At 51.5% G+C, this 23,586-nt stretch overlaps 5 protein-coding genes across 7 annotated transcripts; all 5 read right to left on the reverse strand.

Moving 5' to 3' along the window:
* Positions 1-1,183: 1,183 nt before the first annotated feature.
* Positions 1,184-1,486, reverse strand: LOC149918752 (feather keratin 1-like). Its single transcript, XM_090138115.1, has one exon. It carries the CDS (start codon positions 1,484-1,486, stop codon positions 1,184-1,186), a length of 303 nt encoding a protein of 100 aa, XP_089994241.1.
* Positions 1,487-5,945: 4,459 nt separating this feature from the next.
* LOC149918753 (feather keratin 1-like) lies at positions 5,946-6,248 on the reverse strand. Its single transcript, XM_090138111.1, has one exon. The coding sequence runs from the start codon at positions 6,246-6,248 to the stop codon at positions 5,946-5,948; it is 303 nt and encodes a 100-aa protein (XP_089994237.1).
* A 4,459-nt stretch (positions 6,249-10,707) lies between these two features.
* Positions 10,708-20,231, reverse strand: LOC149918754 (feather keratin 1-like). Of its 3 annotated transcripts, none has more exons than XM_090138110.1 (2): positions 18,819-20,231; positions 10,708-10,771 (listed from the first exon to the last, which is right to left on the reverse strand). In XM_090138110.1, the coding sequence occupies exons 1-2, from the start codon at positions 19,067-19,069 to the stop codon at positions 10,708-10,710; spliced, it is 315 nt and encodes a 104-aa protein (XP_089994236.1). In that variant the 5' UTR covers positions 19,070-20,231. The 3 variants fall into 3 exon arrangements, with proteins under 3 accessions (XP_089994236.1, XP_089994235.1, XP_089994234.1); XM_090138109.1 differs by having other exon boundaries at positions 10,708-10,784; positions 18,808-20,231; XM_090138108.1 differs by having other exon boundaries at positions 10,708-10,784; positions 18,799-20,231.
* On the reverse strand, positions 13,866-18,712 carry LOC149918755 (uncharacterized). The gene is made up of 2 exons (XM_090138122.1): positions 14,397-18,712; positions 13,866-14,190 (listed from the first exon to the last, which is right to left on the reverse strand). The coding sequence occupies exons 1-2, from the start codon at positions 14,683-14,685 to the stop codon at positions 13,868-13,870; spliced, it is 612 nt and encodes a 203-aa protein (XP_089994248.1). The 5' UTR covers positions 14,686-18,712; the 3' UTR covers positions 13,866-13,867.
* Positions 20,232-20,279: 48 nt separating the features above from the next.
* Positions 20,280-23,231, reverse strand: LOC149918756 (feather keratin 1-like). Its single transcript, XM_090138116.1, has one exon. The coding sequence runs from the start codon at positions 23,220-23,222 to the stop codon at positions 22,920-22,922; it is 303 nt and encodes a 100-aa protein (XP_089994242.1). The 5' UTR covers positions 23,223-23,231; the 3' UTR covers positions 20,280-22,919.
* Positions 23,232-23,586: the final 355 nt, after the last annotated feature.

Genomic DNA, 23,586 nt, shown 5'->3' on the forward strand with positions numbered 1-23,586 from the left:
ATCACGCACATTCACAGTGTGGAGGTGGGGCTGGCACACTGCCAGATGGGGGTCTGCTGGGCTGGCTGGTGAGATCTGGGATGAGCTGTGAGGGTGACAAGAGGCTGAGGGTGAGTGGGTCTGTCAGAAAAGGCAGGCTGGTGAAACACGGTGTTTGGGTTGTGTGTTGAGGAGTAAGGCTATCTTCCTGCACTCTGTTTTTTGTTCCCAAAGAGCGTTTGCCTATTTCCTGGGAGAAATCAATGCACACTGACTATCCTGGGCTGCAGATCAGAGGTGATTATGGAGATCTCTGCATACTGAAGGGTAAATTAATGGTTTGTACTGTCTCTGGTCAAGAGCTCGAGTGTTTTCCAGATTGTCACAGAGGAGAAGAGTGCTGGGTTTTGAGGATAGCAGGAAGGCTGTGCATAAATCCAATGGAGCTGTTGTGTTGCACCTGCCACGGAGTTAATAGATCAATCTACGCCCGTGACAGGGGGCAGTAGGTCCCTGTCCCCCACTCCCCCGGCCCCACAAAATGGGAAGGAAGGAAGGAAGGGAGGAAAACTTACTTTAAGATATCGGAATGCAAGATAACACAATATAATACAATCGAATTGAAATTGAGACTAATAAATCAAATAAGATAGGAGAGAGAGAGTTCCTGAGACTGAGTCAAACCTGAAAAGAGCTTGGAACGGCTAGGAAAGCACCCTCCTCCAGCACCCACTGCCAGGCAGTAAGAGACCGCCCCACCCGGAAGGGTCAGATCCCATGACTTCCATAATGTATAGGGATAGGTACCTAGAATTGGAGCACTAACACTTTAATTCCAGTGCACTACATGATGTTTTGATGTGAGATACTGAAAACCAAAAAACATAAAACCATGGCAGGAGGAATCTGAGGCTGACATGCATGAGAACTTTATTGAGGGAAACACATGAAAAGGAAGGATCCACTTGGTGATCGCCAAGTGGAAAGAGCGCAATTTAAGGTGCAAAGAAAGAAGAGAGTTACTGCACTCATGTTCCCAGACAGCATGGTCTGACATTGTTCCCTGCTTGCTAGTTTTGTGCCATGAAAAGAGGAGCCATGGCAGGTGATGCAGTGTGCCATCAGTGACACAGAGACGTGAGCTCAGTGCATGAGGCTCCTTGCAGGGTGCAGGTGGTTGGTGTTGGGGTGTGGGCGCAGGCCCTTAGCAGGGGTAGCGGGCTCTCCCGCCGTTGAAGCAGCCCAGGCCTCCGAAGCCGAAGCCGCCGGAGGAGATGGCCACTCCCTGGGCGTTGAGGGCGCTGCCCACGGCAGCTGATGAGGAGGATCCGACGGCGGTGTTCTGGGGGAAGGAGCTGAGGATGGGTCCCGGCAGGGTGACCACGACGGTGGAGGGCTGGATGACGACTTGGGAGTCCTGGCACTGCCTGACACAGGGCTCGTTGCAGCTGTTAGCCAGCGGGGTGGGTCCCCCGCTGCAGGGGCGGCAGAGGTCGTAGCAGGACATGGCTGTGGGGTGGAGGGTCTCTGGAAGAGAGGGTGTTGGGTGAGTTGGGGGTGCTGTTGGTGTGAGGAGCTGTGCTGTGGTGACCAAGGGAGCCGGGAGCTGTGGGTTCAGGTGCAGGGTGTGTGGCAGTGGGGTGGTTCAAGATCTGCAGAATCTCGGGGCAGAGGGGGTGTGGAGAACTTGGCCAAGTGGGGCAGGGATTCAAGGGACTGAGGGTCAGGCTCACCTGGAGGATTGCAGAGGAGAAGGCGTCAGGAGAGTGGTGTGAGGCAGCGAGGCTCAGGGCCGGCTTTTATGCTGCTGTGTGAGTGCCCGAGGGCTTGGAGAGAGCCTCTGCACATGGCAGCATTGTTGAAAACGCTGCTGTTGCATGCCAAAACCTAAGAAGTCATGGAGGGGCGTGTTATTGTCTTCGCACAACACTTCCTTTTCATTTCCTTGTGTTGTGGATTTGACCCTTTGACCCTGTTGGCATTTCTGAGTGTGACTGGAGTGATGAGGAAGGCGCATCTCATGGAAGATGTTGGAAGGCTTGTCCACAGCTTTATAGGAGTGATGTGGTCTCCTTAGTGATGCCATCCTGTGCTACTCATGCAGTCGTGTTTGTGGCCACTTGGTGAGGTGCGGGCCCCATTCTTGGCATCCTTTGAGGGCTGTTCTGTGATTCCCAGGTGCGTTTGGCTTGAGAAGCTGCTAGTTGCACTGCACTGCACTCCCTGCATGCCCTAGAATTAATTTGCTTTCCTTGAGCTTAGTCATTGCCTTTTTCATTGGGTGTGTTGTGTCAAGATGTTGGTTCGCCATTTGCTTTGAAAGTTGTGTTTTGGAGAAGGGAGACAGGCTGTTTTTTGCTATGGCATTGGGCGATACAAGGTGGTTTCAATATATTTAGACAGAGGAGGCCAATTTGTGGAGTTGAGATTTTGGGACCTTTATTGTTTTTTGTGTTAATGGATGATGCAGCCATGAGCCACTTCATGACATTTCTGGAGAAGATGAAACAAAGTAGGAAGAGGAAGAGGGGCTGTTCAATTGGATGTGCCTAGGCGTGTGAGGCCTGGTGGGTTTCACCCAGGAATTCTGAGGGAGCTGTGAGGGGTGGGTCCAGAGAAGGGCTACAGGGAAGATCAAATGGCTGGAGGGCATTACTGTGGAGAAAGGCTGACGGAGTTGGGCTTGTTCAGCCTGGATAAGAGTTGGCTCCAGGGAGATCTCCCTGTGGCCTTCCAGTACTTGAAGGCAGCTTACAGGCAGGAGGGGAACCAACTTTTTACGCTGTCTGATTATAATAGAACATTTGAATGGATTGAGGAGAAATTTGGTTAAGATGTAAGGAAGAAATTTGTGACTCAGGTGCTGGTGAGGCCCTGGCCCAGGCTGCCCAGTCAACTTGTGCATTCTTCTTCCCTGGGGCATTCAAGGCCAGTTTGGATGGGGCCCTGATGGGAGGCAGTCGGCCCACAGAAGGGATGGTGGTAAAGATCCCTTCCAACCTTCACCATTCCACATTTGTATAATTGTATGATTTGAGACTGTCTTCCTTGCAACGCTCATCCAGAAGCTGAGCCAGTGTGGGTTAGACAAGTGGAGAGCGAGTTGGAGTTAAAGCAGCTCCTGGTGGAAGTCCTGTGCCCAGAGCCTTGTGATGGAGGGCTCCATGCATAGCTGGAGGTAAGTTCCTCATGCTTACTGTGGAGTGTTGGGGATCTCCTCTCAATGCTGCATGCTACTCTTGCATCACGTAGTGTTGCGCGTCATGTGTTACGTGTTGTTCTTCCAGCAACTCTGCCTTTTTGCATCCTTGAGGACGCGTCCATTTGGCACTGGTGGCACGTTCCAAGTGAGAGTCCTGGAGGGCACAGGAGGGATTTGGCACGTTCGTGTCAGAGTATGCGGAAGATTCTGTGTGCAAAGCACAGAAGAGGAGTCAGAGAGGTGATGGCTTGGCACTTGTGCAATATGGTTTGTGTCTTTGTTGTTAGAGGAGTTGCCAATTCCAAGCAGCCGTGGAAGCCTGGCCCGGGCAGTGTGGGTATCCCAGATGGGAGAAGATGGCATTTGCTTTCATGAGATGATTACCCATCTAGTTCAGCAAGGGATCATAGTAGATGCATTTTCTATGGACTTCTGCAAAGATTTTCAGCGTTTTTCTCCATATGCTTTTGGGAAAAACGCCTAGCACATATATAGGCAAAGACAGAAAGCGTTGAGTGAACTGTTGCCTCACAAGTCCAACTGAAAGTCTATTTTCAAATGTGGTTCTGCACCAGAGTGCAGTGGGGATGGACTCCCTAAGGCAGTGTTAAAGCACTATGGCTGCTGGATTTCAAGAAACATTGTACAATGCCTTTGGATCTACCATTTAATTTTTAAGGAGTGCGTTGTGGAAGTATGAGTTGGACTCAGTTATTCTCGAGGGACCCTTCCAACATCCTTGGATTCCATTCTCTGATTCCTCTGTGCTTGTTCCCTCCCTGAGCTCATTTCAGCTGGTTAGCCAGCCTTTATCTCTTGTCTTCCCCACTGGGTGTGCTCCACGGCTGACTGGGTGCTTCTTGATGTTGGAAGGCTTTTGCTGGGAGAAAGGAGGCTGCCTATTTTGTGCTTTGCCTGCTTGGGGCACTTCTTGAAAATTTCAAAGAAGGCAGGCGAGGGCTGTTTGTGAGAGCAGGATGCTGTCCCATCCCGAAGCTGAGCCAGTGTGATTTAGACAAGTGGAGAGTGAGGAAGACTTAAAGCAGCAGGTGGAAGTCCTGTGCCCAGAGTCTTGTGTTGGAGGGCTCCATGCATAGCTGGAGGTAAGTTCCTCATGCTTACCTGTGGAGTGTTAGGGTTCTCCTCTCAATGCTGCATGCTACTCTTGCATCACGTAGTGTTGCGTGTCATGTGTTACGTGTTGTTCTTCCAGCAACTCTGCCTTTTTGCATCCTTGAGGACGCGTCATTTGGCACTGGTGTGCCATCAAGTTACAAGAGAGACATGCCATCCCATCGTGTCAGAGTATGCGGAAGATTCTGTGTGCAAAGCACAGAAGAGGAGTCAGAGAGGTGATGGCTTGGCACTTGTGCAATATGGTTTGTGTCTTTGTTGTTAGAGGAGTTGCTAATTCCAACCAGCTGTGGAAGCCTGGGGAGTAGTAGGCAGGGGAGGGCTGTTTGTGAGAGCAGGACTCTTGCCTGGTGCATAGCTGTCAAACTCTGCGGTGTCAGGACTCCTGCCATGCTCCCCAAATGGTGGCACTCACCACTGAATTGTAATGCCCTTTTCTAGGAGGAAATCACGCACATTCACAGTGTGGAGGTGGGGCTGGCACACTGCCAGATGGGGGTCTGCTGGGCTGGTTGGTGAGATCTGGGATGAGCTGTGAGGGTGACAAGAGGCTGAGGGTGAGTGGGTCTGTGAGAAAAGGCAGGCTGGTGAAACACGGTGTTTGGGTTGTGTGTCAAGGAGTAAGGCTATCTTCCTGCACTCTGTTTTTTGTTCCCAAAGAGCGTTTGCCTATTTCCTGGGAGAAATCAATGCACACTGACTATCCTGGGCTGCAGATCAGAGGTGATTATGGAGATCTCTGCATACTGAAGGGTAAATTAATGGTTTGTACTGTCTCTGGTCAAGAGCTCGAGTGTTTTCCAGATTGTCACAGAGGAGAAGAGTGCTGGGTTTTGAGGATAGCAGGAAGGCTGTGCATAAATCCAATGGAGCTGTTGTGTTGCACCTGCCACGGAGTTAATAGATAAATCTACGCCCGTGACAGGGGGCAGTAGGTCCCTGTCCCCCACTCCCCCGGCCCCACAAAATGGGAAGGAAGGAAGGAAGGGAGGAAAACTTACTTTAAGATATCGGAATGCAAGATAACACAATATAATACAATCGAATTGAAATTGAGACTAATAAATCAAATAAGATAGGAGAGAGAGAGTTCCTGAGACTGAGTCAAACCTGAAAAGAGCTTGGAACGGCTAGGAAAGCACCCTCCTCCAGCACCCACTGCCAGGCAGTAAGAGACCGCCCCACCCGGAAGGGTCAGATCCCATGACTTCCATAATGTATAGGGATAGGTACCTAGAATTGGAGCACTAACACTTTAATTCCAGTGCACTACATGATGTTTTGATGTGAGATACTGAAAACCAAAAAACATAAAACCATGGCAGGAGGAATCTGAGGCTGACATGCATGAGAACTTTATTGAGGGAAACACATGAAAAGGAAGGATCCACTTGGTGATCGCCAAGTGGAAAGAGCGCAATTTAAGGTGCAAAGAAAGAAGAGAGTTACTGCACTCATGTTCCCAGACAGCATGGTCTGACATTGTTCCCTGCTTGCTAGTTTTGTGCCATGAAAAGAGGAGCCATGGCAGGTGATGCAGTGTGCCATCAGTGACACAGAGACGTGAGCTCAGTGCATGAGGCTCCTTGCAGGGTGCAGGTGGTTGGTGTTGGGGTGTGGGCGCAGGCCCTTAGCAGGGGTAGCGGGCTCTCCCGCCGTTGAAGCAGCCCAGGCCTCCGAAGCCGAAGCCGCCGGAGGAGATGGCCACTCCCTGGGCGTTGAGGGCGCTGCCCACGGCAGCTGATGAGGAGGATCCGACGGCGGTGTTCTGGGGGAAGGAGCTGAGGATGGGTCCCGGCAGGGTGACCACGACGGTGGAGGGCTGGATGACGACTTGGGAGTCCTGGCACTGCCTGACACAGGGCTCGTTGCAGCTGTTAGCCAGCGGGGTGGGTCCCCCGCTGCAGGGGCGGCAGAGGTCATAGCAGGACATGGCTGTGGGGTGGAGGGTCTCTGGAAGAGAGGGTGTTGGGTGAGTTGGGGGTGCTGTTGGTGTGAGGAGCTGTGCTGTGGTGACCAAGGGAGCCGGGAGCTGTGGGTTCAGGTGCAGGGTGTGTGGCAGTGGGGTGGTTCAAGATCTGCAGAATCTCGGGGCAGAGGGGGTGTGGAGAACTTGGCCAGGTGGGGCAGGGATTCAAGGGACTGAGGGTCAGGCTCACCTGGAGGATTGCAGAGGAGAAGGCGTCAGGAGAGTGGTGTGAGGCAGCGAGGCTCAGGGCCGGCTTTTATGCTGCTGTGTGAGTGCCCGAGGGCTTGGAGAGAGCCTCTGCACATGGCAGCATTGTTGAAAACGCTGCTGTTGCATGCCAAAACCTAAGAAGTCATGGAGGGGCGTGTTATTGTCTTCGCACAACACTTCCTTTTCATTTCCTTGTGTTGTGGATTTGACCCTTTGACCCTGTTGGCATTTCTGAGTGTGACTGGAGTGATGAGGAAGGCGCATCTCATGGAAGATGTTGGAAGGCTTGTCCACAGCTTTATAGGAGTGATGTGGTCTCCTTAGTGATGCCATCCTGTGCTACTCATGCAGTCGTGTTTGTGGCCACTTGGTGAGGTGCGGGCCCCATTCTTGGCATCCTTTGAGGGCTGTTCTGTGATTCCCAGGTGCGTTTGGCTTGAGAAGCTGCTAGTTGCACTGCACTGCACTCCCTGCATGCCCTAGAATTAATTTGCTTTCCTTGAGCTTAGTCATTGCCTTTTTCATTGGGTGTGTTGTGTCAAGATGTTGGTTCGCCATTTGCTTTGAAAGTTGTGTTTTGGAGAAGGGAGACAGGCTGTTTTTTGCTATGGCATTGGGCGATACAAGGTGGTTTCAATATATTTAGACAGAGGAGGCCAATTTGTGGAGTTGAGATTTTGGGACCTTTATTGTTTTTTGTGTTAATGGATGATGCAGCCATGAGCCACTTCATGATATTTCTGGAGAAGATGAAACAAAGTAGGAAGAGGAAGAGGGGCTGTTCAATTGGATGTGCCTAGGCGTGTGAGGCCTGGTGGGTTTCACCCAGGAATTCTGAGGGAGCTGTGAGGGGTGGGTCCAGAGAAGGGCTACAGGGAAGATCAAATGGCTGGAGGGCATTACTGTGGAGAAAGGCTGACGGAGTTGGGCTTGTTCAGCCTGGATAAGAGTTGGCTCCAGGGAGATCTCCCTGTGGCCTTCCAGTACTTGAAGGCAGCTTACAGGCAGGAGGGGAACCAACTTTTTACGCTGTCTGATTATAATAGAACATTTGAATGGATTGAGGAGAAATTTGGTTAAGATGTAAGGAAGAAATTTGTGACTCAGGTGCTGGTGAGGCCCTGGCCCAGGCTGCCCAGTCAACTTGTGCATTCTTCTTCCCTGGGGCATTCAAGGCCAGTTTGGATGGGGCCCTGATGGGAGGCAGTCGGCCCACAGAAGGGATGGTGGTAAAGATCCCTTCCAACCTTCACCATTCCACATTTGTATAATTGTATGATTTGAGACTGTCTTCCTTGCAACGCTCATCCAGAAGCTGAGCCAGTGTGGGTTAGACAAGTGGAGAGCGAGTTGGAGTTAAAGCAGCTCCTGGTGGAAGTCCTGTGCCCAGAGCCTTGTGATGGAGGGCTCCCTGTGTAGCTGGAGGTAAGTTCCTCATGCTTACTGTGGAGTGTTGGGGATCTCCTCTCAATGCTGCATGCTACTCTTGCATCACGTAGTGTTGCGCGTCATGTGTTACGTGTTGTTCTTCCAGCAACTCTGCCTTTTTGCATCCTTGAGGACGCGTCCATTTGGCACTGGTGGCACGTTCCAAGTGAGAGTCCTGGAGGGCACAGGAGGGATTTGGCACGTTCGTGTCAGAGTATGCGGAAGATTCTGTGTGCAAAGCACAGAAGAGGAGTCAGAGAGGTGATGGCTTGGCACTTGTGCAATATGGTTTGTGTCTTTGTTGTTAGAGGAGTTGCCAATTCCAAGCAGCCGTGGAAGCCTGGCCCGGGCAGTGTGGGTATCCCAGATGGGAGAAGATGGCATTTGCTTTCATGAGATGATTACCCATCTAGTTCAGCAAGGGATCATAGTAGATGCATTTTCTATGGACTTCTGCAAAGATTTTCAGCGTTTTTCTCCATATGCTTTTGGGAAAAACGCCTAGCACATATATAGGCAAAGACAGAAAGCGTTGAGTGAACTGTTGCCTCACAAGTCCAACTGAAAGTCTATTTTCAAATGTGGTTCTGCACCAGAGTGCAGTGGGGATGGACTCCCTAAGGCAGTGTTAAAGCACTATGGCTGCTGGATTTCAAGAAACATTGTACAATGCCTTTGGATCTACCATTTAATTTTTAAGGAGTGCGTTGTGGAAGTATGAGTTGGACTCAGTTATTCTCGAGGGACCCTTCCAACATCCTTGGATTCCATTCTCTGATTCCTCTGTGCTTGTTCCCTCCCTGAGCTCATTTCAGCTGGTTAGCCAGCCTTTATCTCTTGTCTTCCCCACTGGGTGTGCTCCACGGCTGACTGGGTGCTTCTTGATGTTGGAAGGCTTTTGCTGGGAGAAAGGAGGCTGCCTATTTTGTGCTTTGCCTGCTTGGGGCACTTCTTGAAAATTTCAAAGAAGGCAGGCGAGGGCTGTTTGTGAGAGCAGGATGCTGTCCCATCCCGAAGCTGAGCCAGTGTGATTTAGACAAGTGGAGAGTGAGGAAGACTTAAAGCAGCAGGTGGAAGTCCTGTGCCCAGAGTCTTGTGTTGGAGGGCTCCATGCATAGCTGGAGGTAAGTTCCTCATGCTTACCTGTGGAGTGTTAGGGTTCTCCTCTCAATGCTGCATGCTACTCTTGCATCACGTAGTGTTGCGTGTCATGTGTTACGTGTTGTTCTTCCAGCAACTCTGCCTTTTTGCATCCTTGAGGACGCGTCATTTGGCACTGGTGTGCCATCAAGTTACAAGAGAGACATGCCATCCCATCGTGTCAGAGTATGCGGAAGATTCTGTGTGCAAAGCACAGAAGAGGAGTCAGAGAGGTGATGGCTTGGCACTTGTGCAATATGGTTTGTGTCTTTGTTGTTAGAGGAGTTGCTAATTCCAACCAGCTGTGGAAGCCTGGGGAGTAGTAGGCAGGGGAGGGCTGTTTGTGAGAGCAGGACTCTTGCCTGGTGCATAGCTGTCAAACTCTGCGGTGTCAGGACTCCTGCCATGCTCCCCAAATGGTGGCACTCACCACTGAATTGTAATGCCCTTTTCTAGGAGGAAATCACGCACATTCACAGTGTGGAGGTGGGGCTGGCACACTGCCAGATGGGGGTCTGCTGGGCTGGCTGGTGAGATCTGGGATGAGCTGTGAGGGTGACAAGAGGCTGAGGGTGAGTGGGTCTGTCAGAAAAGGCAGGCTGGTGAAACACGGTGTTTGGGTTGTGTGTTGAGGAGTAAGGCTATCTTCCTGCACTCTGTTTTTTGTTCCCAAAGAGCGTTTGCCTATTTCCTGGGAGAAATCAATGCACACTGACTATCCTGGGCTGCAGATCAGAGGTGATTATGGAGATCTCTGCATACTGAAGGGTAAATTAATGGTTTGTACTGTCTCTGGTCAAGAGCTCGAGTGTTTTCCAGATTGTCACAGAGGAGAAGAGTGCTGGGTTTTGAGGATAGCAGGAAGGCTGTGCATAAATCCAATGGAGCTGTTGTGTTGCACCTGCCACGGAGTTAATAGATCAATCTACGCCCGTGACAGGGGGCAGTAGGTCCCTGTCCCCCACTCCCCCGGCCCCACAAAATGGGAAGGAAGGAAGGAAGGGAGGAAAACTTACTTTAAGATATCGGAATGCAAGATAACACAATATAATACAATCGAATTGAAATTGAGACTAATAAATCAAATAAGATAGGAGAGAGAGAGTTCCTGAGACTGAGTCAAACCTGAAAAGAGCTTGGAACGGCTAGGAAAGCACCCTCCTCCAGCACCCACTGCCAGGCAGTAAGAGACCGCCCCACCCGGAAGGGTCAGATCCCATGACTTCCATAATGTATAGGGATAGGTACCTAGAATTGGAGCACTAACACTTTAATTCCAGTGCACTACATGATGTTTTGATGTGAGATACTGAAAACCAAAAAACATAAAACCATGGCAGGAGGAATCTGAGGCTGACATGCATGAGAACTTTATTGAGGGAAACACATGAAAAGGAAGGATCCACTTGGTGATCGCCAAGTGGAAAGAGCGCAATTTAAGGTGCAAAGAAAGAAGAGAGTTACTGCACTCATGTTCCCAGACAGCATGGTCTGACATTGTTCCCTGCTTGCTAGTTTTGTGCCATGAAAAGAGGAGCCATGGCAGGTGATGCAGTGTGCCATCAGTGACACAGAGACGTGAGCTCAGTGCATGAGGCTCCTTGCAGGGTGCAGGTGGTTGGTGTTGGGGTGTGGGCGCAGGCCCTTAGCAGGGGTAGCGGGCTCTCCCGCCGTTGAAGCAGCCCAGGCCTCCGAAGCCGAAGCCGCCGGAGGAGATGGCCACTCCCTGGGCGTTGAGGGCGCTGCCCACGGCAGCTGATGAGGAGGATCCGACGGCGGTGTTCTGGGGGAAGGAGCTGAGGATGGGTCCCGGCAGGGTGACCACGACGGTGGAGGGCTGGATGACGACTTGGGAGTCCTGGCACTGCCTGACACAGGGCTCGTTGCAGCTGTTAGCCAGCGGGGTGGGTCCCCCGCTGCAGGGGCGGCAGAGGTCGTAGCAGGACATGGCTGTGGGGTGGAGGGTCTCTGGAAGAGAGGGTGTTGTGTAAGCAGAGGGTGTTGGGGGATGAGGGGAGCAAAGCCGTTGGTTTCCCAAGCAGCGAGTAGGCATGATTTGGGGTTGTGGGGAGCATGGCAGAGAAGAGGTGGAAAAGCTGCAGAGTCTGGGGGCAGAGGGGAATGGAGAGCAAAGCCAGGTGAGGTGGCTAAAGAAGGGCAGCTGGGGGTGAAGCTCACCTGTAAGAGCACAGGAGAGAAGGTGTCAGGAGAAGGGTGTGAGGGAACGAGGCACAGGACTGGCTTTTATGCTGCTGTGTGAGTGCCTGAGGGCTTGGAGAGAGCCTCTGCGCATGGCAGCATTGTGCACTGAACTACTGTTGCATGCCAGTGGCTGGTCTGTCATGAGCTGGAGCGTGTTTGCCTTCTCTCTGCACTCCCTTTTCATTTCCTTGTGTGGTGGATTTGATCCTGTGACCCTGTTAGCAGTTTTTAAGTGAGAGTGAGTGTTTTGGTGGATTTATACAGAAAGCATGTGTCATGGGGTTGGTTGGAAGATACATCTGAAGCATGGGAGAGGTGTAGAACATGGGATGAGGTCAGGCACAGTACTGGCACTTATGACTGCGTTATGTGGTGGGGATCCCATTTCCTGGCATCCTGGGAAGGCTACTCCTTGCTTTCTAGCGTGTTTGGCATGCGACTTTATTGCTTCCATGATATTTTCTGTCTGACTTCCTTCATTCCATTTTTGTTTCTATGAGTTTTGCACTTCCGTTTCCCATTGGGTGTGCTGCATTTGACATCTTGGTTCCCTTTGTGCTTTTAAGGCTTTATTTGGGAACAGGGTTCCTGCATCTTTTGTGTAGTTTCAGCTTAGGTCTATCCGTGGGGATTGCAGCTGATTGAGGCTGAGGAGCGCTGTCTGTGTGAGCTGGACACAGTCCTCTCAGTCCGGGTTCGGAGGTAGCAAGCCCTGATCTGAAGGGGAGTGTGTTGGTCTGGAAGGCTGAAGCAGAGCTTGTGGGATCATTTCTGAGTGGAGTGTCAGTGGCTGAAGCTATTATTTCTCTGCATAGGCTTTGATAGTGACAAGAAGGATTTGGAGATTCGATAGAGAAATTAGAGTCATCCATGCTGCATGGGCCTGCAGTCATGAGCCCCTGCAGGCCATGAGGTGAAGGGCACAGCTGAGGAGCGCAAGGCATGCCCTCGTTCAGCTGAGGTGAGTGCTTTGTGGCTTGCTGCTGAGGTGAGCAGTACTTGAGTTTCTGAGGAAGATGGAACATAGTAGAAAGAGGGGCTGTTCAACTGGGTGTGCCTGAGTGTGTGAGGCCTGCTGGGTGTCACCCAGGAGTGCTGAGGGAGCTGTGCGGGGTGGGTCCAGAGAAGGGCTGCAAGGAAGATCAAACGGCTGGAGGGCATTACTGGGGAGAAAGGCTGATGGAGTAGGGCTTGCTCAGCCTGGAGAAGAGTTGGCTCCATGGAGACCTCAGTGTGTCCTTCCAGTACTTGAAGGCAGCTTACAGGCAGGAGGGGAAGCAACTTTTTACAGAGTCTGATCATGGTAGACATTTTAAAGGATTGAGAAGAAATTTGGTTTATGTATAAGAAGAAATTCTAGACTCAGGCCATGTAAGGATCTGGCGCAGGCTGCTCATTCAGCTTGTGGATTCTTCATCTTCAGTGGCACAGCAGGCCTGCTTGGTCCAGGCCCTGGTCAGCATGATCATGCGGGGCCATCCATCTACAGAAGGGATGGTGGTTAAATTCTCTTCTAACCTGCACCGTTGTGTGATTCTGTATTTGCCTGATTTAAGCTGGTCTCCCATGCTGTGCTCATCTAGAAGCTGAACCAGCATAGGTTAGACAAGTGGAGAGCGAGGTGGACTGAGAGCAGCTGGCTGAAGGCCTGGGCCCAGAGCCTTGTGATGGAGGGCACCAAGTGTATTTGGAGGCAAGTTCCTCATGCTCACCCCTAAGCAGAGTGTTAAGAATCTGTTGTCTGTGATGCAAGCTGGTCTTCCATCCCGTAGAATTGTGTCACATGTGGTATGAGTTGTTTTTGCAGCAATTCTCTCTTTTTGCATCCTTTTCTTGAGGACGTGCCCATTTTGCACTGGCATCACCTTTCAAGCGAGTGCACTGGAAGCCAAAGGAGCGATGTTGCACCTTCGTGCCACGGCACGCGGAAGTAGTGGCCAAAGCACAGGAAAGGAGCAGTGTTGACAGTGAGGTCATGGCTTGGCACTTGTGCAGTGTGGTTTGTGTCTTTGTTGATAGAGGAGTTGCCTGTTCCAAACAGCTGTGGAAGCCTGGTCTGAGCATTCTAGGCATCCTGCTTTGGAGATGATGGCACATTTTTTTATGAGAACATCAACCATTTAGTTGAAGAAGCGTACCTAATAGGCATAATTTCTAGGAACTTGCGCAAAGATTTTCATGCTCTTTTTCTACTAAAGGGAAGGTCTTGGGACCCTTTGGAAGCAGACATGATGGTTTCTAGAGCCACGTCTTTGTAGTGGATGAAGTGGAAATGGCATCATGCAAAGGAATGAAGAGGAAGAATCTGAGGCTGACATGCATGAGAACTTTATTGAGGGAAACACATGTAAAGGAAGGATCCACTTGGTGATCGCCATGTGGAAAGAGCGCAATTTCGAGGGCAAAGACAGAAAAAAGTCTAAGCGATCATGTTTCCAGGCAGCCTGGTCTGACGTTGCTCCCTGCTTGCATGTTTTGTGCCATGTAAAGAGGAGTAATGGCAGGTGATGCAGTGTGCCGTCAGTGACGCAGAGACGTGAGCTCAGTGCATGAGGCTCCTTGCAGGGTGCAGGTGGTTGGTGTTGGGGTGTGGGCGCAGGCCCTTAGCAGGGGTAGCGGGCTCTCCAGCCATTGTAGCAGCCCAGGCCTCCGTATCCGAAGCCGCCAGAGGAGATGGCCACTCCCTGGGCGCTGAGGGCGCTGCCCACGGCAGCTGATGAGGAGGATCCGACGGCGGTGTTCTGGGGGAAGGAGCTGAGGATGGGTCCCGGCAGGGTGACCACGACGGTGGAGGGCTGGATGACGACTTGGGAGTCCTGGCACTGCCTGACACAGGGCTCGTTGCAGCTGTTAGCCAGCGGGGCGGGTCCCCCGCTGCAGGGGCGGCAGAGGTCGTAGCAGGACATGGCTGTGGGGTGGAGGGTCTCTGGAAGAGAGGGTGTTGGGTGAGTTGGGGGTGCTGTTGGTGTGAGGAGCTGTGCTGTGGTGACCAAGGGAGCCGGGAGCTGTGGGTTCAGGTGCAGGGTGTGTGGCAGTGGGGTGGTTCAAGATCTGCAGAATCTCGGGGTAGAGGGGGTGTGGAGAACTTGGTCAGGTGGGGCAGGGATTCAAGGGACTGAGGGTCAGGCTTACCTGGAGGTATGAAGAGGAGAAGGCGACAGGAGAGTGGTGTGAGGCAGCGAGGCTCAGGGCCGGCTTTTATGCTGCTGTGTGAGTGCCCGAGGGCTTGGAGAGAGCCACTGCGCATGGCAGCATTGTTGAAAACGCTGCTGTTGCATGCCAAAACCTGAGAAGTCATGGGGGGGCATGTTATTGTTTTCCCACTGCACTTCCTTTTCATTTCCTTGTGTTGTGGATTTGACCCTTTGACCCTGTTGGCATTTCTGAGTGTGACTGGAGTGATGAGGAAGGCGCATCTCATGGAAGATGTTGGAAGGCTTGTCCACAGCTTTATAGGAGTGATGTGGTCTCCTTAGTGATGCCATCCTGTACTACTCATGCTGTCGTGTTTGTGGCCACTTGGTGAGGTGCGGGCCCCATTCTTGGCATCCTTTGAGGGCTGTTCTGTGATTCCCAGGTGTGTTTGGCTTGAGACGCTGCTAGTTGCACTGCACTGCACTCCCTGCGTGCCCTAGAATTAATTTGCTTTCCTTGAGCTTAGTCATTGCCTTTTTCATTGGGTGTGTTGTGTCAAGATGTTGGTTCGCCATTTGCTTTGAAAGTTGTGTTTTGGAGAAGGGAGACAGGCTGTTTTTTGCTATGGCATTGGGCGATACAAGGTGGTTTCAGTATATTTAGACAGAGGAGGCCAATTTGTGGAGTTGAGGTTTTGGGACCTTTATTGTTTTTTGTGTTAATGGATGATGCAGCCATGAGGCACTTCATGAAATTTCTGGAGAAGATGGAACAAAGTAGGAAGAGGAAGAGGGTCTGTTCAATTGGATGTGCCTAGGTGTGTGAGGCCTGGTGGGTTTCACCCAGGAATGCTGAGGGAGCTGTGAGGGGTGGGTCCAGAGAAGGGCTACAGGGAAGATCAAATGGCTGGAGGGCATTACTGTGGAGAAAGGCTGACGGAGTTGGGCTTGTTCAGCCTGGATAAGAGTTGGCTCCAGGGACATCTCACTGTGGCCTTCCAGTACTTGAAGGGAGCTTACAGGCAGGAGGGGAACCAACTTTTTACAGAGTCTGATCATGATAGAACATTTGAATGGATTGAGGAGAAATTTGGTTAAGATGTAAGGAAGAAATTTGTGACTCAGGTGCTGGTGAGGCCCTGGCCCAGGCTGCCCAGTCAACTTGTGCATTCTTCTTCCCTGGGGCATTCAAGGCCAGTTTGGATGGGGCCCTGATGGGAGGCAGTCGGCCCACAGAAGGGATGGTGGTAAAGATCCCTTCCAACCTTCACCATTCCACATTTGTATAATTGTATGATTTGAGACTGTCTTCCTTGCAACGCTCATCCAGAAGCTGAGCCAGTGTGGGTTAGACAAGTGGAGAGCGAGTTGGAGTTAAAGCAGCTCCTGGTGGAAGTCCTGTGCCCAGAGCCTTGTGATGGAGGGCTCCCTGTGTAGCTGGAGGTAAGTTCCTCATGCTTACTGTGGAGTGTTGGGGATCTCCTCTCAATGCTGCATGCTACTCTTGCATCACGTAGTGTTGCGCGTCATGTGTTACGTGTTGTTCTTCCAGCAACTCTGCCTTTTTGCATCCTTGAGGACGCGTCCATTTGGCACTGGTGGCACGTTCCAAGTGAGAGTCCTGGAGGGCACAGGAGGGATTTGGCACGTTCGTGTCAGAGTATGCGGAAGATTCTGTGTGCAAAGCACAGAAGAGGAGTCAGAGAGGTGATGGCTTGGCACTTGTGCAATATGGTTTGTGTCTTTGTTGTTAGAGGAGTTGCCAATTCCAAGCAGCCGTGGAAGCCTGGCCCGGGCAGTGTGGGTATCCCAGATGGGAGAAGATGGCATTTGCTTTCATGAGATGATTACCCATCTAGTTCAGCAAGGGATCATAGTAGACGCATTTTCTATGGACTTCTGCAAAGATTTTCAGCATTTTTCTCCATATGCTTTTGGGAAAAACGCCTAGCACATATATAGGCAAAGACAGAAAGCGTTGAGTGAACTGTTGCCTCACAAGTCCAACTGAAAGTCTATTTTCAAATGTGGTTCTGCACCAGAGTGCAGTGGGGATGGAACAGACTCCCTAAGGCAGTGTTAAAGCACTATGGCTGCTGGATTTCAAGAAACATTGTACAATGCCTTTGGATCTACCATTTAATTTTTAAGGAGTGCGTTGTGGAAGTATGAGTTGGACTCAGTTATTCTCGAGGGACCCTTCCAACATCCTTGGATTCCATTCTCTGATTCCTCTGTGCTTGTTCCCTCCCTGAGCTCATTTCAGCTGGTTAGCCAGCCTTTATCTCTTGTCTTCCCCACTGGGTGTGCTCCACGGCTGACTGGGTGCTTCTTGATGTTGGAAGGCTTTTGCTGGGAGAAAGGAGGCTGCCTATTTTGTGCTTTGCCTGCTTGGGGCACTTCTTGAAAATTTCAAAGAAGGCAGGCGAGGGCTGTTTGTGAGAGCAGGATGCTGTCCCATCCCGAAGCTGAGCCAGTGTGATTTAGACAAGTGGAGAGTGAGGAAGACTTAAAGCAGCAGGTGGAAGTCCTGTGCCCAGAGTCTTGTGTTGGAGGGCTCCATGCATAGCTGGAGGTAAGTTCCTCATGCTTACCTGTGGAGTGTTAGGGTTCTCCTCTCAATGCTTTTTAAGTGAGAGTGAGTGTTTTGGTGGATTTATACAGAAAGCATGTGTCATGGGGTTGGTTGGAAGATACATCTGAAGCATGGGAGAGGTGTAGAACATGGGATGAGGTCAGGCACAGTACTGGCACTTATGACTGCGTTATGTGGTGGGGATCCCATTTCCTGGCATCCTGGGAAGGCTACTCCTTGCTTTCTAGCGTGTTTGGCATGCGACTTTATTGCTTCCATGATATTTTCTGTCTGACTTCCTTCATTCCATTTTTGTTTCTATGAGGGCTGCAAGGAAGATCAAACGGCTGGAGGGCATTACTGGGGAGAAAGGCTGATGGAGTAGGGCTTGCTCAGCCTGGAGAAGAGTTGGCTCCATGGAGACCTCAGTGTGTCCTTCCAGTACTTGAAGGCAGCTTACAGGCAGGAGGGGAAGCAACTTTTTACAGAGTCTGATCATGGTAGACATTTTAAAGGATTGAGAAGAAATTTGGTTTATGTATAAGAAGAAATTCTAGACTCAGGCCATGTAAGGATCTGGCGCAGGCTGCTCATTCAGCTTGTGGATTCTTCATCTTCAGTGGCACAGCAGGCCTGCTTGGTCCAGGCCCTGGTCAGCATGATCATGCGGGGCCATCCATCCACAGAAGGGATGGTGGTTAAATTCTCTTCTAACCTGCACCGTTGTGTGATTCTGTATTTGCCTGATTTAAGCTGGTCTCCCATGCTGTGCTCATCTAGAAGCTGAACCAGCATAGGTTAGACAAGTGGAGAGCGAGGTGGACTGAGAGCAGCTGGCTGAAGGCTTGGGCCCAGAGCCTTGTGATGGAGGGCACCAAGTGTAGTTGGAGGCAAGTTCCTCATGCTCACCCCTAAGCAGAGTGTTAAGAATCTGTTGTCTGTGATGCAAGCTGGTCTTCCATCCCGTAGAATTGTGTCACATGTGGTATGAGTTGTTTTTGCAGCAATTCTCTCTTTTTGCATCCTTTTCTTGAGGACGTGCCCATTTTGCACTGGCATCACCTTTCAAGTGAGTGCACTGGAAGCCAAAGGAGCGATGTTGCACCTTTGTGCCACGGCACGCGGAAGTAGTGGCCAAAGCACAGGAAAGGAGCAGTGTTGACAGTGAGGTCATGGCTTGGCACTTGTGCAGTGTGGTTTGTGTCTTTGTTGATAGAGGAGTTGCCTGTTCCAAACAGCTGTGGAAGCCTGGTCTGAGCATTCTAGGCATCCTGCTTTGGAGATGATGGCACATTTTTTTATGAGAACATCAACCATTTAGTTGAAGAAGCGTACCTAATAGGCATAATTTCTAGGAACTTGCGCAAAGATTTTCATGCTCTTTTTCTACAAAAGGGAAGGTCTTGGGACCCTTTGGAAGCAGACATGATGGTTTCTAGAGCCACGTCATTGTAGTGGATGAAGTGGAAATGGCATCATGCAAAGGAATGAAGAGGAGGAATCTGAGGCTGACATGCATGAGAACTTTATTGAGGGAAACACACGTAAAGGAAGGATCCACTTGGTGATCGCCATGTGGAAAGAGCTCAATTTAAGGTGCAAAGAAAGAAAAGAGTTACTGCACTCATGTTCTCAGACAGCATGGTCTGACACTGTTCCCTGCTTGCTAGTTTTGTGCCATGAAAAGAGGAGCCATGGCAGGTGATGCAGTGTGCCATCAGTGACCCAGAGACGTGAGCTCAGTGCATGAGGCTCCTTGCAGGGTGCAGGTGGTTGGTGTCGGGGTGTGGGCGCAGGCCTTAGCAGGGGTAGCGGGCTCTCCAGCCATTGTAGCAGCCCAGGCCTCCGAAGCCGAAGCCGCCGGAGGAGATGGCCACTCCCTGGGCGCTGAGGGCGCTGCCCACGGCAGCTGATGAGGAGGATCCAACGGCGGTGTTCTGGGGGAAGGAGCTGAGGATGGGTCCCGGCAGGGTGACCACGACGGTGGAGGGCTGGATGACGACTTGGGAGTCCTGGCACTGCCTGACACAGGGCTCGTTGCAGCTGTTAGCCAGCGGGGTGGGTCCACAGGGGCGGCAGAGGTCGTAGCAGGACATGGCTGTGGGGTGGAGGGTCTCTGGAAGAGAGGGTGTTGTGCAAATGGAGGTTGTTGAGGACACAAGAAGCTGTGCTGGGTGTGGCACAGGGAGCAAGTTGGTTGGGGTTGGGGCTTGGGGTGGTGGGGAGCATGGTTCCTGGGGAGGCAGAAGAGCTGCAGAGTCTTGGGTCCAGGGGGTTGTGGATAGCCAAGCCAGGTGGGGTGGGCAAAGGAGGGCAGCAGCTCACATGCTTACCTAGAGGAGTGCAGAGGAGAAGGTGTCAGGAGAAGTGTGTGAGGGAGCGAGGCTCAGGGCCGGCTTTTATGCTGCTGTGTGAGTGCCCGAGGGCTTGGAGAGAGCCTCTGCGCATGCTAGTATTATGCAGAACGCATGCCAAACCCTGTGAAGTCATGAGGTGGTGTGCTCTTGTCTCCCCACAACACTTCCACTCCATTTCCTGGTGTTGTGGATTTGATCCTTTGACCCTGTCAGCACTTCTGAGTGTGACTGGAGTGATGAGGAAGGCGCATCTCACGGAAGATGTTGGAAGGCTTGTCCTCAGCTTTGGAGGAGTGATGTGGTGTCCTTAGTGATGCCATCCTGTGCTACTCATGCAGTCGTGTTTGTGACCACTTGGTGAGGTGCAGGCCCCATTCTTGGCATCCTTCGAGGGCTGTTCTGTGATTCCCAGGTGCGTTTGGCTTGAGACGCTGCTAGTTGCACTGCACTGCACTCCCTGCGTGCCCTAGAATTAATCTGCTTTCCATGAGCTTAGTCGTTGTCTTCTGCATTGGGTGTGTTGTGTCAAGATGTTGGTTCCCCTTTTGCTTTGAAAACTGTTTTGGAGAAAGGAGACAGGCTGTTTTTTGCCGTTTCAGCATTGGGCCGTCCGTAGTGGTTTTAGTATATTTAGACAGAGGAGGTCAACTTGTGGAGTTAAGATTTTGGGGTCTTTTTTGGTGTTTGTGTTAATGGGTGATGCAGCCATGAGCCACTTCATGACATTTCTGGAGAAGATGGGGCAAAGTAGGAAGTGGGTCTGTTCAATTGGATGTGCCAAGGTGTGTGAGGCCTGCTGAGTTTCACCCAGGAATGCTGAGGGAGCTGTGCTGAGTGGGTCCAGTGGAGGTCCACCAAGAAGATCAAAGGCGTGGAGTGCATCTGCTGTGCAGAAAGGCTACGAGAGTTGGGCTCGTTCAGCCTAGAATAGAGTTGGCCTTCCAGTACTTGAAGGGAGCTTACAGGCAGGGGGAGAACCAACTTTTTACACGATTTGATAGCGTTAGAACATTTTAATGCAAAGAGGAGAAATTTGGTTAAGATGTAAGGAAGAAAAATTCTTGACTCAGGTGCTGGTGAGACCCTGGCACAGGCTGCCCAGTCAACTTGTGCATTCTTCGTCCCTGGGGCATTCAAGGCCAGGTTGGATGGGGCCCTGATGGGAGGCAGTCGGCCCACAGAAGGGATAATGGTTACGATCTCTTCCAATATTCCCCGTTCCACATTTGTATGCTTGTCTAATTTGAGACTGTTTCCCATGCCACGCTCATCCAGAAGCTGAGCCAACGTGGGTTAGACAAGTGCGGAGTGATGTGGACTGAAAGCAGCTGATGGAAGGCCTGTGCCCAGAGCCTTATGTTGGAGGGCTCCCTGTGTAGCTGGAGGTAAGTTCCTCATGCTTAGCTGTGGAGTGTTAGGGATCTCCTCTCAGTGCTGCATGCTACTCTTGTATCACGTAGTGTTGCGCGTCATGTGTTACGTGTTGTTCTTCCAGCAACTCTGCTTTTTTGCATCCTTGAGGACGCGTCCATTTGGCACTGGTGGCACGTTCCGAGTGAGAGTCCTGGAGGGCACAGGAGGGATTTGGCACGTTCGTGTCAGAGTATGCGGAAGATTCTGTGTGCAAAGCACAGAAGAGGAGTCAGAGAGGTGATGGCTTGGCACTTGTGCAATATGGTTTGTGTCTTTGTTGTTAGAGGAGTTGCCAATTCCAAACGGCTTTGGAAGCCCTGTCTGGGCATTGTGGGTATCCCAGATGGGAGAAGATGGCACTTCTTTCATGAGATGATTGCCCATCTAGTTCAGCAATGGATCCTAGTAGGCCAAATTTCTAAGGACTTCTGCAAAGATTTTCAGAGTTTTTCTCCATATGGTTTTGGGGAAAACGCCTAGCACATTTATGGGCAAAGACAGAAAGCGTTGAGTGAACTGTTGCCTCACAAGTCCAACTGAAAGTCCTTTCTCAAATGTGGTTCTGCTCCAAAGGGATTGGGCATGCAACAGGCTCCCTAAGGGAGTGCAAAAGCACTATGGCTGCCGGATTTCCAGAAACACTGGACAGTGCCTTCTAGATCTATTTTCAAAGAGTGCGTTGTGGAGGCATGAGTTGGAGTCAGTGATCCTTATGGGTCCCTTCCAACATCCTAGGGTATTCTCGGATTGCACTGCATTTGTTCCCTCCCTGAGCTCGTTGCAGCTGGTTAGCCAGCCTTTAGCTCTTGTCTTCCCCACTGGGTGTGCTGCATGGCTGGCTGGATGCCCCTTGATGTTGGAAGGCGGTAGCTGGGAGAAAGGAGGCTGCCTGTTTTGTGTCATTCCTGCTTGGGTCGCACCCTGGAGATTTCCAAGTAGGCAGGGGAGGGCTGTCTGTGGGGGCAGGACTCTGTCCTCTCACGCCTGGTTCATTGCTAGCAAGCTGTGTGATGTCAGGACTCCTGCTATGCTCCCCAAACGGTGGCATTGTGCAGTGCATTGGAATGCCCTTTTCTAGGGGGAAATCACGCACATTCACAGTGCGGAGGTGGGGATGGCACACTGCTAGATGGGGGTTTGCTGGGCTGGTTGGTGAGATGTGGGATGAGCTGTGAGGGTGACAAGAGGCCGAGGGTGAGTGGGTCTGTCAGAAAAGGCAGGCTGGTGAAACACGGTGTTCAGATTGAGTGTCAAGGGTTGAGGTTATTTTCCTGCCCAGCGTTTGTTGTTCCCAAAGAGCATTTGCCTATTTCCAGGGAAAACGGAATGCACCATGACTGTCCTGCGCTGCAGACGTGAGGTGATTATGGTGATATTTGCATACTGAAGGGTAAATTAATGGTTTATACTGTCTCTGGTCATGAGATGGAGTGTTTTCCAGATTGTCACAGAGGTGAAGAGTGCTTGTTTTTGAGGATAACAGGAAGGCTGTGCTGAAATGCACTGGTGCTGTTGGGTTTCACCCTAGAATAGGGAGGGTCTGATGTGGTGGTTTTGCTGATTTTGCAAAGTAGTGGTAATGAGGAGAGGTTTCTGAAAACTGGCGGAGTATAAGCCATGGTGCGCATTTTGCAAGCGGTTCTAAAAAAGCCTGGTGCTTGCTGGTGAGGAAGAGTACTATTTGTCTGTCTTTGGGCTAGTGTAGATGCCACGTGATGTGCTGAAGGCCTTCTGCTAGCCACCAGTGCTCTTGATGGTGACATGGTTGTAAGAGAAGGTCTTGGGGCTGTTTTTGACCTGGCATGATGGTTTCCAGAGCCATACCTTTGTAGTGGGTGAGGTGTTAAGAGTATTGGGCGAAGAAAGGATGAGAGGAATCGGAGGCTGGCATGCATGAGATCTTTATTGAGGAAAACACACTAAAAAGAAGGATTCACTTGGTGATGGCCAAGTGGAAAGGTCGCAATATAAGGTGCAAAGAAAGAAGAAATTTACTGCACTGATATTCCCAGACAGCATGGTCTGACGCTGTTCCCTGCTTGTTTGCTTTGTGCCATGCAAAGAGGAGTCATGGCAAATGAGCTGTTGTACCATCAGTGACCCAGTGGTGCCTCCTGAGTGCTTGAAGCGTGTTGCAGGGTGCAGGTGGTTGGTGTCGGGGTGTGGGCGCAGGCCCTTAGCAGGGGTAGCGGGCTCTCCAGCCATTGTAGCAGCCCAGGCTTCCGTAGCCGAAGCCGCCGGAGGAGATGGCCACTCCCTGGGCATTGAGGGCGCTGCCCACGGCAGCTGATGAGGAGGATCCGACGGCGGTGTTCTGGGGGAAGGAGCTGAGGATGGGTCCCGGCAGGGTGACCACGACGGTGGAGGGCTGGATGACGACTTGGGAGTCCTGGCACTGCCTGACACAGGGCTCGTTGCAGCTGTTAGCCAGCGGGGTGGGTCCCCCGCTGCAGGGGCGGCAGAGGTCGGAGCAGGACATGGCTGTGGGGTGGAGGGTCCCTGGAAGAGAGGGTGTTGTGCAAATGGAGGTTGTTGAGGACCCAAGAAGCTGTGCTGGGTGTGGCCCAGCGAGCAAGTTGGTTGGGGATGGGGCTTGGGGTTGTGGGGAGCATGGTTCCTGGGGAGGCAGAAGGGCTGCAGAGTCTTGGGTCCAAGGGGTTGTGGATAGCCAAGCCAGGTGGGGTGGGCAAAGGAGTGCAGCAGCTCACATGCTTACCTAGAGGAGTGCAGAGGAGAAGGTGTCAGGAGAAGTGTGTGAAGGAGCGAGGCTCAGGGCCGGCTTTTATGCTGCTGTATGAGTGCCTGAGGGCTTGGAGAGAGCCTCTGCGCATGGCAGCACTGTG

The sequence above is a fragment of the Phasianus colchicus genome, chromosome 3, assembly GCF_987193195.1.
Source record: "Phasianus colchicus chromosome 3, bPhaCol1.hap1.1, whole genome shotgun sequence".
Lineage (NCBI taxonomy): Eukaryota > Metazoa > Chordata > Aves > Galliformes > Phasianidae > Phasianus > Phasianus colchicus.